This window comes from Drosophila melanogaster, chromosome 2R (genome assembly GCF_000001215.4).
Source record: "Drosophila melanogaster chromosome 2R".
Classification (NCBI taxonomy): Eukaryota; Metazoa; Arthropoda; class Insecta; order Diptera; family Drosophilidae; genus Drosophila; species Drosophila melanogaster.
The window spans coordinates 21,312,367-21,323,414 of NT_033778.4; the positions used below are offsets into that span (position 1 = coordinate 21,312,367).

The 11,048-nt window shown below is 47.9% G+C and overlaps 3 protein-coding genes across 10 annotated transcripts; 1 reads left to right on the forward strand and 2 right to left on the reverse strand.

Annotated features, from left to right (window-relative positions):
• The first annotated feature begins 32 nt into the window (after positions 1-32).
• CG9485 (uncharacterized protein) lies at positions 33-7,203 on the forward strand. Of its 6 annotated transcripts, none has more exons than NM_001274194.2 (8): positions 33-96; positions 2,058-2,398; positions 2,462-2,819; positions 2,870-4,273; positions 4,331-5,186; positions 5,243-5,420; positions 5,481-5,650; positions 5,715-7,203. In NM_001274194.2, the coding sequence occupies exons 2-8, from the start codon at positions 2,058-2,060 to the stop codon at positions 7,034-7,036; spliced, it is 4,629 nt and encodes a 1,542-aa protein (NP_001261123.1). In that variant the 5' UTR covers positions 33-96; the 3' UTR covers positions 7,037-7,203. The 6 variants fall into 6 exon arrangements, with proteins under 6 accessions (NP_001261123.1, NP_726061.1, NP_001163235.1 ...); NM_166443.2 differs by lacking the exon at positions 33-96 and adding an exon at positions 308-417; NM_001169764.2 differs by lacking the exon at positions 33-96 and adding an exon at positions 308-374.
• On the reverse strand, positions 5,427-7,651 carry CG33655 (uncharacterized protein). 2 transcript variants are annotated; one of them, NM_001169765.2, is made up of 2 exons: positions 7,499-7,651; positions 5,427-7,437 (listed from the first exon to the last, which is right to left on the reverse strand). In NM_001169765.2, the coding sequence occupies exons 1-2, from the start codon at positions 7,595-7,597 to the stop codon at positions 7,213-7,215; spliced, it is 324 nt and encodes a 107-aa protein (NP_001163236.1). In that variant the 5' UTR covers positions 7,598-7,651; the 3' UTR covers positions 5,427-7,212. The 2 variants fall into 2 exon arrangements, with proteins under 2 accessions (NP_001163236.1, NP_001286675.1); NM_001299746.1 differs by having other exon boundaries at positions 7,495-7,651.
• Positions 7,652-7,673: 22 nt separating this feature from the next.
• Positions 7,674-10,954, reverse strand: CG30394 (uncharacterized protein). 2 transcript variants are annotated; one of them, NM_137734.4, is made up of 6 exons: positions 10,800-10,954; positions 10,142-10,703; positions 9,852-10,090; positions 9,643-9,791; positions 9,446-9,582; positions 7,674-9,390 (listed from the first exon to the last, which is right to left on the reverse strand). In NM_137734.4, the coding sequence occupies exons 2-6, from the start codon at positions 10,514-10,516 to the stop codon at positions 7,795-7,797; spliced, it is 2,496 nt and encodes an 831-aa protein (NP_611578.1). In that variant the 5' UTR covers positions 10,517-10,703; positions 10,800-10,954; the 3' UTR covers positions 7,674-7,794. The 2 variants fall into 2 exon arrangements, with proteins under 2 accessions (NP_611578.1, NP_611579.1); NM_137735.3 differs by having other exon boundaries at positions 10,142-10,954.
• Between the last annotated feature and the right edge of the window lie 94 nt (positions 10,955-11,048).

Sequence of the window (11,048 nt, forward strand, 5' to 3'; positions counted from 1 at the left end):
GATATATCGATAGCGTTATATGGAAAACTCACCACAGCTGTTATCGACTAGCTACTTTAACAAGCATTTTGTCAATTAAATGTTATATTGCAACATGTACGGTGAAAGTTTTAATTAGGAGTCATTTGAAAGCAACTTGATGTCAATTAATTAACAATACCCCTTAAAAAGGAATTTAAAATATGCACACATAGCGACTACAAACAGATTGAGTGTAAATAAAGACAAGCAGCTGTTTTTTGTTTACAAGCTTCGTTCCTTAGTTGTTGTTGGGGGCTGTTTTTCAGCGCCTCAACCAGCTGATGACCACAAAAACTTCAAAGGTCACCTTGAGCTTAATAGAATCAAAAGCAATTGCTTAAGAATTTCGGCTGGTAACGTAAAGTTCAATTTCGCATCTTCATCACAGCCCAAAAAGTACGAAAAATCATTTAAAAATCCAGTGATAAAATGAAAATAATCAAATAATTTGCATACCCATGAAAATAAACAATTTTCACCGAGCGTGAATGTGAATGAAAGTGGGCAGATAAGTTCTAGAGCAGATAAAAAAAGACCACAGATTACTCACATGGAGCACTTTTGTTGTGTTCTAAAATCGGGACTCCTAAAAAACGATCTATAAATAAACACTCATAGGCCATCTACCGGCAGCCAAGTGCAATTCATTGACCCACATATGCGAGGGTGTGAGTGTGTGCGTGTGTTTGTTGTGAACTTGGTGTGCACAATTTTTTTATTCCCTGACCTGAATTTTGAATGTGAATTTTCAATGTTGATAACGTTCGCTAATCGTGAGGATCCACATTCTCACGTAGGCGCCACATGTCAATAGCAATGCATCTGAAACTAAAATGCCTTATAACCCTATAAGAAAGCAGTAAAGCAACCCCCCGTTAGCCGACGCCCCTGTGTGCAAATTGTGCGAGCGATTATCGCGATTGAAATGTACATATTCGTTTAATGCTCCATTTGAGATAGCGGCGTCTGAAAATTCCTCGCATTCTGTAGACCGTCGATTTTGCAGCAGTTGCAGTCATGCTGAGCGAGGGAGTCCACTGGCTCTGGAGGAGCCTGCTCCACATCCTGATGCGTTATCAGCTCTTCCGATGGCTTTATGGACTAATAGCGACTGTTGATAACGAACCGCTACCGTTACAAATCAAAAGCGAAGAGGAAGCGTTCGGGGAAAACAAGAAGAAGAAGCAGCTGGCGAGTCTGGAGAATGCCATCTCCCCCGGAAAATTGGATTCAGTCGCGATTAGAACCGTTCCAAGTGCAAATGCGAATGCAATGGGCAATGCAGGCAGTGCCGAGATCGTATCAAATCAAATCATCCGCCGCCGTGAGGTATTATCATCGCCCAGTGATCGGAGTCCCAGTGTTGTGTCCATATGCCATAACTATGTATATGTTCTAGTGTTCCAGTCCACAGAGTGTGTGCTTGTGTGTGTATGTGGTGTGAGTGTGCCGGCAATGAATATAAAACATGCCCTCCATCTGGCAATGCAGCAGTCAATTCCGATCCGGGTTACTAGGAGCTCCCACCAAGCGGACAATCATCGAAAATTCTAGTCGGACTGTGGTGGTGTTTTAACAAGATGCCTTTGGCTGTGCGTTTCCCGACCGCGAAATACCCAAAATCAATCTAAACTGTGGAACTTCTGTAGGTCTAACCACTGAAAAGCAAGATATCAAACAAATTATACTGCAAAACCAATCTAATCCCCCGATGATTTTGGATCGCGATATTGGAACTGAAATCGAGATCAAATTTGTAGAAAACCAATTTGGTTCGATTAGTTAATGCACAATCGATCCTTACTTAACAATTTATTTATTAATTGTCGTGCAATTTAAAAATAGAACTTATTGCACATTTGTAGCTGTAATTGTAATCCTAATCTCTATTGGCGCTACCAGTGGTTCGACCTTAAGTGACATAAAGCTATAGACATTCGACTATACATTCCATGCATTAAACCCATGTTCATGTGTAACGAATAGTAGTGACGATTGTATAATGCACTCACGGATCTCCTCTCGGATTTTCTTAGATGAGCACCATGGGCAAGGAGACGGAGTCGCATAGCATACCCATCAGCGAGGGCCAGGATGCGGAGCATATCCTGTACCGTCTGAAGCGGGGTTCCAAGCTGAGTGTTCATCCGGATGCCTCGTTGCTGGGCAGGAAGATCGTATTGTACACCAACTATCCCGCCGAGGGACAGAAGTTTGTGCGTACGGAGTATCGCGTGCTGGGATGGCAACTCAGCAATGGCAAGCAGATTACCTCTGTAATGCATCCGGAGGCCCATGTGGTAGATACTGACATTCGTAGTCAGGTGGAGCTCAACATGTCCGGCACCTACCACTTTTACTTCCGGTATCTGGAAAGGTTCGAAACTATACTTTTCCGCATTGATTTTGCTTTAGCATTAATGTGTGTCAACATTTTCAGACCCGACACTGGCTGCTCCGGAGCAGATGGAGCTCTATATGTGCAAGTGGAGCCCACGCTGCATGTTGGGCCGCCTGGCGCCCAGAAGACCATTCCCTTGGACTCGGTGCGCTGCCAAACGGTGCTGGCCAAGCTCCTGGGACCACTGGACACTTGGGAGCCTAAGCTGCGCGTGGCAAAGGAGGCCGGATACAATGTGATCCACTTCACTCCCATCCAGGAGTTGGGTGGCTCCCGATCCTGCTATTCGCTGCGTGATCAACTCAAGGTCAACTCCCATTTTGCACCCCAAAAGGGAGGTAAGATCAGTTTTGAGGATGTGGAGAAGGTCATCAAGAAGTGCCGCCAGGAGTGGGGGGTAAGACATTGAATTCTAGCATAAACAAGTCTAAAACTCTTCCCTATCAGGTGGCCTCCATCTGCGACATCGTGCTCAATCACACCGCCAACGAGTCCGATTGGCTACTACAGCATCCGGATGCCACCTACTCATGCGCCACCTGTCCCTACCTCCGCCCCGCCTTCCTGCTGGACGCCACATTCGCCCAGTGCGGAGCGGACATAGCCGAGGGCAGCCTGGAGCATGTAGGCGTACCTGCGGTCATCGAGCAGGAGTGCCATTTGGAAGCGTTAAAGTACCAGTTGCACACCTCCTACATGTCCAAGGTCAATATACACGAGCTGTATCAGTGCGATGTGATGAAGTACGTGAACGAGTTCATGTCCCAGGTGCGAACTCGCGAGCCACCGAAGAATGTGGCCAACGAGTGTCGCTTCCAGGAAATCCAACTGATACAGGACCCGCAATATCGACGCTTGGCCAGCACCATTAATTTCGAGCTGGCGCTGGAGATCTTTAATGCTTTCCATGGCGACTGCTTCGATGAGGAGTCACGGTTCCGCAAGTGCGCCGAAACCCTCCGCCGGCATCTCGATGCCCTCAACGATCGTGTGCGCTGCGAGGTTCAAGGCTACATAAACTATGCGATAGACAATGTTTTGGCCGGAGTTCGCTACGAAAGAGTCCAGGGCGATGGGCCCAGAGTGAAGGAGATCTCCGAGAAGCACTCGGTCTTTATGGTCTACTTTACGCATACCGGCACCCAGGGAAAATCGCTCACTGAGATCGAGGCGGATATGTATACCAAGGCTGGAGAGTTCTTCATGGCCCACAACGGTTGGGTCATGGGATACAGCGATCCTCTGAGGGATTTTGCTGAGGAGCAACCTGGACGCGCCAATGTCTACCTCAAGCGGGAGCTCATCTCGTGGGGCGATAGTGTGAAGTTGCGCTTCGGCAGACGGCCGGAGGACAGTCCCTACCTATGGCAGCACATGACCGAGTACGTTCAGACCACAGCGCGCATCTTCGACGGTGTGCGATTGGACAACTGCCACTCCACGCCATTGCACGTAGCTGAGTACCTTCTCGATGCAGCTCGTAAGATCAACCCAGAGCTGTATGTGGTGGCTGAACTGTTCACCAATTCCGATTACACCGACAATGTGTTTGTGAACCGATTGGGTATCACCTCCTTGATCCGTGAAGCTCTTTCCGCTTGGGACTCCCACGAGCAAGGCCGCTTAGTGTATCGGTATGGAGGAGTGCCTGTAGGTGGTTTCCAAGCAAACTCATCGCGCCACGAGGCCACCAGTGTCGCTCATGCCCTCTTCCTGGACCTCACCCACGATAATCCGTCTCCGGTGGAGAAGCGTTCCGTGTACGATCTTCTACCATCGGCGGCACTGGTTTCCATGGCATGCTGTGCCACAGGAAGTAACCGTGGTTACGACGAACTGGTCCCCCATCATGTGAGCGTTCATTCGTTTAAGATTTATTCCTGAAACTAACTCATACTTTTTTCCCAGATCCATGTCGTAGATGAGGAACGCACCTACCAAGAATGGGGCAAAGGTGTTGACTCGAAGTCCGGAATTATGGGTGCCAAAAGAGCACTGAATTTGCTGCATGGACAGCTCGCAGAGGAGGGATTTAGCCAAGTTTACGTAGACCAGATGGATCCCAACGTAGTTGCAGTTACTCGTCATTCGCCAATCACGCATCAGTCAGTTATTCTCGTGGCCCACACTGCCTTTGGCTATCCCTCTCCTAATGCCGGACCCACCGGAATCCGCCCGCTGCGTTTCGAGGGTGTGCTGGACGAGATCATCCTGGAGGCCAGCTTGACCATGCAGAGTGACAAGCCATTCGATCGTCCTGCTCCATTCAAAAAGGATCCGAATGTAATCAACGGCTTTACTCAGTTCCAGTTGAATCTGCAGGAGCACATCCCGCTGGCTAAGTCGACAGTGTTTCAGACCCAAGCCTATTCGGATGGCAACAACACGGAGCTAAACTTTGCCAATCTACGACCCGGCACTGTGGTGGCCATCAGAGTGTCTATGCATCCTGGTCCTCGCACCAGTTTCGATAAGCTCCAGAAAATCTCGGCTGCCCTGCGTATTGGATCTGGCGAGGAGTATTCCCAGCTGCAGGCTATCGTCTCCAAGTTGGATCTGGTGGCACTTAGTGGTGCCCTTTTCAGCTGCGATGATGAGGAGAGGGATCTTGGCAAAGGTGGCACCGCCTACGACATTCCCAACTTTGGAAAGATCGTTTACTGCGGATTGCAAGGATTCATTTCCCTGTTGACGGAGATTTCGCCTAAAAATGACTTGGGACATCCGCTTTGTAACAATCTGCGCGACGGAAACTGGATGATGGGTAAGTTTGTAAAGATAGAGATTTATGTAGTTACTTTACAACATAATTCTTTTCAGATTACATTTCTGATCGCCTAACTAGTTATGAAGACCTGAAACCACTCTCCGCCTGGTTCAAAGCTACCTTTGAGCCACTGAAGAATATTCCACGCTACCTCATACCCTGCTACTTTGATGCCATTGTCAGCGGGGTTTACAATGTGCTCATCAACCAGGTCAACGAACTAATGCCAGAGTATGTCCATTAGAGCCGACTGCATTCATGGAGTTTTTATTAAGTCTTTAATTTTTACAGCTTCATTAAGAATGGCCACAGTTTCCCACAATCCCTGGCCCTGTCCACGTTGCAGTTCCTCTCCGTTTGCAAGTCGGCCAATCTGCCGGGATTCAGTCCTGCTCTAAGTCCACCCAAGCCTCCAAAGCAATGTGTGACTCTATCTGCTGGTCTGCCGCATTTCTCAACGGGTGAGTTTATCTATTATATTTAACAATCGAAACGGAATAATGGAATATTCAACCATTTATGTAGGCTATATGCGGTGCTGGGGCCGTGATACCTTCATCGCTCTGCGTGGCTCCATGTTCCTCACTGGCCGTTACAACGAGGCTCGCTTCATCATCATTGGATTTGGTCAGACCCTTCGACACGGACTCATTCCGAATCTTTTGGACAGCGGCAGCAAGCCGAGATTCAACTGCCGCGATGCTATCTGGTGGTGGATGTACTGCATCAAGCAGTATGTGGAGGATGCCCCCAAGGGTGCCGAGATCCTGAAGGACAAGGTGTCCCGCATATTTCCGTACGACGATGCCGATGCCCATGCTCCAGGTGCCTTCGACCAACTTCTCTTCGACGTGATGCAGGAGGCACTGCAGGTGCATTTTCAGGGCTTGCAGTATAGGGAGCGCAATGCAGGCTATGAGATCGATGCGCACATGGTGGACCAGGGCTTTAACAATCAGATCGGAATTCACCCGGAGACTGGCTTTGTATTCGGAGGCAATAACTTCAACTGCGGCACTTGGATGGACAAAATGGGATCCTCACAGAAGGCCGGAAACAAGGGACGTCCAAGTACGCCGCGCGACGGATCAGCCGTGGAGCTCGTTGGCCTCCAGTATGCCGTACTCCGGTTTATGCAAAGCCTAGCCGAAAAGGAGGTTATCCCGTACACCGGCGTGGAACGAAAGGGTCCATCGGGCGAAGTGACCAAGTGGAGCTACAAGGAGTGGGCGGATCGCATCAAGAACAACTTTGACAAGTATTTCTTTGTATCCGAATCGGAAACCTGCTCGGTGGCCAACAAGAAGCTTATCTACAAGGACAGCTATGGAGCCACCCAGAGTTGGACGGACTACCAGCTGCGATGCAACTTCCCCATCACCTTGACCGTGGCTCCCGACCTGTGCAATCCTCAGAATGCCTGGCGTGCACTGGAGCGCGCCAAAAAGTATCTTCTGGGACCGCTGGGCATGAAGACGATGGATCCCGAGGACTGGAACTATAGGGCCAACTATGACAACTCAAATGACTCCACCGATTGCACTGTAGCCCATGGCGCAAACTACCACCAGGGGCCGGAGTGGGTATGGCCCATCGGTTTTTACCTGCGGGCGCGCCTGATCTTCGCCAAAAAGTGTGGCCATTTGGACGAGACCATTGCCGAGACCTGGGCCATACTACGGGCCCATCTCCGAGAGCTACAGACATCCCATTGGCGCGGATTGCCCGAGTTGACCAACGATAATGGCTCCTACTGCGGTGACTCCTGTCGCACGCAGGCCTGGAGTGTTGCTGCCATTTTGGAAGTCCTGTACGATCTGCACTCCTTGGGAGCAGACGTGGCCTAAACCACCGTAAATACTCATATTCAAACCTGTTAGTTGCTACCAAAAACTGTTATTAGTGTTACGTTTGATAATTGTACGGATACAAGATGGAATGAGATTCGATGCCTGAGGTCCCTTGAAATTTTGCTATTCCTATTCTATTAAAGTTGCAATTGTTTTTAAGCGTTCTTTTTCGTCTAAGAGAAGTAACTATCTCGGCACACACGCATGCAGGAGCATTGGGGGGGATCGATGGAGCCAAAGTTCTTTCGAGGCATGTCCCGTCCCGTATATTTTGGAATGGTGTTAGCCTCGGGAATCGTTGGAGCTTTCATTGGTGAAACCGCTTCCTGGGAAATAGGCTTGACCGGAGGTAGAGGCTTTTCACGCTTTGCTTTCGATTTACCATCCTCTATTTTCAGCTTAAATAGAAATTAACCATTGCGATATAAATATTATTTTAAAAATATTACACCTACTCACTTTGCCACATTTTCTCAAGGCTAAAATGGCTGCCTCGCATGTTAGATCGTAAGCTTTCTGCAACACAACTTGTTGGATAACATCAAGGACGATGGACATTTTGATGGAATTACAAAAAACCTGGGCTTCACATACAATTTTGCTAGCAACTCCACGAGAAATTTGACACAATATTCCCAAGTCATATGAACTGTATATAATTTGTATATACTTCTAGTCTACAGTTTCTTATAAACTAAATAAATACATGTAAAGGTTATATACATAAAGCTTTGCATAGTTGTAAACTATCCGCATTACGTCTGCAGCGAAGTTTGGGTTCCATTTGGACTCGCTTGGTAGGATTCGTTTTCAGTAACTATCTCGACGTCATCATCTTTGATGGATTTGAGATCGCGTCCAATACTTTCCATGTTCAAGCTCAAGGCAGCTGCAGCCACATTATTATTCACTTCATCCAGCTTGGGCTGGCGTAGGCAGTTCTCGTCGTTTGAGGCCTCACGTTTAACCCTTGCCGGTGGCTGCTCTGTCGCATCCGCCGAACTTCGCAGATTGAGCAGCTCCCGGCGAATGGCCTCTACATTGTCTTCAAGGTTGGGTTTCTTGATCTCCGAGTCATTCGATGATTTCGGCTGAGTAGAATTCACCATTAGGGCTAGTGGAATGGGCAATCGTTTGATAAGCGCTTCTTTATCTACGGTCGAATTCCTGAGTAACTCTCCGGTTTTGTAGGATAGAGGTTCAAAAACGCCGGCATGGGCCTCCTTTTCATCGCGCAAATGTGTATTTTCCGTGAGTATGTCCATTAACGATGCCTGCCGCCTTCTCTCCTTCTTTTCGTCCGCAACTGGCTGCGACTCCTTAAGCTTAATTTCAGCCTTCTTCGGTTCCTCGGCAAATTTCGCACCAGTATCCAAAGGCTCATCTTTCTGTAACTCCAAAGGTGGCTGATTAAATGAATTTTTCTTGGCCAACTCTTCGTTTAGCTCCCCAACGGTTTTCGCCAATAGTTTTTTGGTCTCCTTTAATTCCTTTTGGGTTTTGAGTAGCTCATCTGCATTAGCCTTACTTTCCTTTTGCTCTTCGGCAGCCACGTCCTCCTCCTTCTTGATGGCCGCTCCATCAATTGTATTGCTTGCTGATAACAAGCTCGATCCAATTTTTGGTTTATCTGGAAGCGATGCAGCAACAGCAGGCGGATTATTCTTGGGCTTATCCACGGTAAGGTTGACATCGAGTGGTTTGGCTTCTGGTGGGTTTGCTTCTACGGCTTCTACTGGTAGTTTTTTAATATCCGTTTCAGAATTTTTACTATCTATGGGAACTACATGGACTTCATCGATGGGCAGTGGTGGCAACGGTGGGTTGTCGGAGGAAGCTGATTGCACTACCTCCGGCATATCAACAACTTTATCCTCAACGGTTTGTTTTAATTTGTCTGGATTTTGGACATCCAGTTTCTTTAACAATAGGTTCTTTTCACTGTCAATGGATTCTTTGGCCAAATGTTTTGGTAGCTCGCCGACGACAGCTGGCACTTGGCCATCGGGATACAGAGGGGTGCCTATGGCAACCATATCAAACTCCGGGCCGGAGCTCTTTTCATCAATTGCACTTAGGTTCGCATACGTTCCCAGGATCATCAATAGAAATCCACTTACGAATACAAACTGGGCAAGCGTACGTTCCATAGATTCCTTTTTGATGATTTTTCGAAAACTGGATGCGGGGAACATTATACAAATGGCTACGCCAATGGTGGAACCCACCAAGCCAATTATAAGCTCCACGGAGGGAATAACCAAAGCCACGCATAACGAAAAGACAACGATGAAGATAGTGATGAATCGAAAGCGTTGTTCAGGTATGTAGCTACTGCTTTCCGTATGACCCTATACAAAATAGATATTTAGTGTCTACACCATCCAACTGAAGTTACAAAAATACCTTTCTGTATAGCAGCGAATAGAGACTGGCTCTGCAGGGAAAGATTACCAATGGGAAACTAAAAGCAATTGACAGCACAAAGCCAATTTTAATGATATCGCTACCAAAGGAGGTCGATAAGTTCACCAGAATGTTGCCTATAAATACAAAGCCAAATATGTAGAACAGAGAATGCCTCAAAAAGGTGGCTGGCTTACCCGAAAAGGTGTGCGTACAAAACGCCACATATCCGAAAAAACCAACAGATATGTAAACAAAAGTACAAATCCAAGTGGCATTGCGGACGATGCCGTTTAATTTGTCGAGACTCTGGTTGTTAATGCTCTCAAAGACCTCAAATAGTTGCCTGTAAATAGATCAGATATATAAATAAATTTTGCGGACATAGAAAGCAGGGTGTACACACATTTGGCAGGAGAGAGCCATGCTGAAGATGGGTAGGCATTGGAGTACGCCCGCCGGTTCCCAGTAGAGCACCTTTTCCGTCCAGTCGTTGGCCGTAATGTGTGGCTGGGCCTCCAACACGATCTTGAGAATTAGGCAGACATAGAAACCTATGGACGCGGTGCAAACGGCGGACAAGCTGTCCACATTGCGGAGCATGCCGAGGGGCACTATGCACACCACAGTGACTACGACCATGACCTGGTAGATAAGAGTTAGTTTCTCTTCTTGGATAGAATAGCACTTTCTTACCAGACTCCGCAGATGCAGGTGATCTGCCACGTCCAGCGCGAAAATCTTGGCGATTATCTGCGGACCCAGATCGCCCACGACCACAAAATACGTGATGCACGTTCCAATCAGGTAGCCAATGATGCACAGCTCCACCAGCAGCTTGCCGGAAGTACCGAAAGCATGGAGACCGAGCATCTCGAAGCTCCTCCTACGTGTCAGCAGCGAGGTTTTAATAAGATAGTGGCAGCAAACCCGGGTTATTCCATTGCTTAGCACAAGAAGAACGATGGATAACAGGATGCCGCACTTCTGGAAGCAGAACGGCATGGCCAAGATGCCGACGCCTATGATGCTGTTGGCCAACGTCATTACATGCGCGGAGTGGGCCAACATCTTGCCGGGAATTCAGCCTACTTTCTCTTTTATCCCGAGTTTCGAGAACTGCGATCCGTTTTCACGTGGGCGTTTCGCCGCGTATGCAATACCGTCACAAGCTGCGTCGAACTGATACCAACCTTCTGTCTGATACGGCGAACAGCAGTACGGCGCAAAATACTACTTGTTACTCCAAAATGAAGCGCTATCGACGATTGCACTTGTGTAAGCAAAATTGTAAACAAAATAATCCGGCGACGACGACGACGGCGGCGGCGGTGAAAAAGACGTTGGCGCTTACATTTAGTGGGCGGTTGTGGTTCAGCAAACATTTGTTCCAATTACGTGTACGTGCGTTGCGCTGCCAGGCTGCTTGCGCATTTTTACGGCCGCAAGAAAGTTTTTAAGCAAATTGTTTGTGTCGTCACCATTCCGTCACCGATGTTTGACAGCGTGACCAGCTTGCGTTATTTGGATTTGGTGAACCGCGAAAGTCATGAGCCTGTGGGGACTTCGAAATGGTCACACCGATTTTTGGCATTTCAATGCA

What these genes read in the sequence shown, in the direction of transcription:
- CG33655 (NM_001169765.2), bottom strand. Translation starts at nt 7,597, where the DNA reads ATGTCCATCGTCCTTGATGTTATCCAACAAGTTGTGTTGCAGAAAGCT. An exon ending in CCTTGAGAAAATGTGGCAAA is followed by an intron (nt 7,438 to 7,498) that starts GTGAGTAGGTGT and finishes TTTCTATTTAAG; the next exon opens with CTGAAAATAGAGGATGGTAA.
- CG30394 (NM_137734.4), bottom strand. Translation starts at nt 10,516, where the DNA reads ATGTTGGCCCACTCCGCGCATGTAATGACGTTGGCCAACAGCATCATA. An exon ending in ATGGCTCTCTCCTGCCAAAT is followed by an intron (nt 9,792 to 9,851) that starts GTGTGTACACCC and finishes ATCTATTTACAG; the next exon opens with GCAACTATTTGAGGTCTTTG. An exon ending in TTGTACGCACACCTTTTCGG is followed by an intron (nt 9,583 to 9,642) that starts GTAAGCCAGCCA and finishes TTGTATTTATAG; the next exon opens with GCAACATTCTGGTGAACTTA.
- CG9485 (NM_166444.2), top strand. Translation starts at nt 1,090, where the DNA reads ATGCGTTATCAGCTCTTCCGATGGCTTTATGGACTAATAGCGACTGTT. An exon ending in AGTGCCGCCAGGAGTGGGGG is followed by an intron (nt 2,820 to 2,869) that starts GTAAGACATTGA and finishes CTTCCCTATCAG; the next exon opens with GTGGCCTCCATCTGCGACAT. An exon ending in GTCAACGAACTAATGCCAGA is followed by an intron (nt 5,421 to 5,480) that starts GTATGTCCATTA and finishes TAATTTTTACAG; the next exon opens with CTTCATTAAGAATGGCCACA.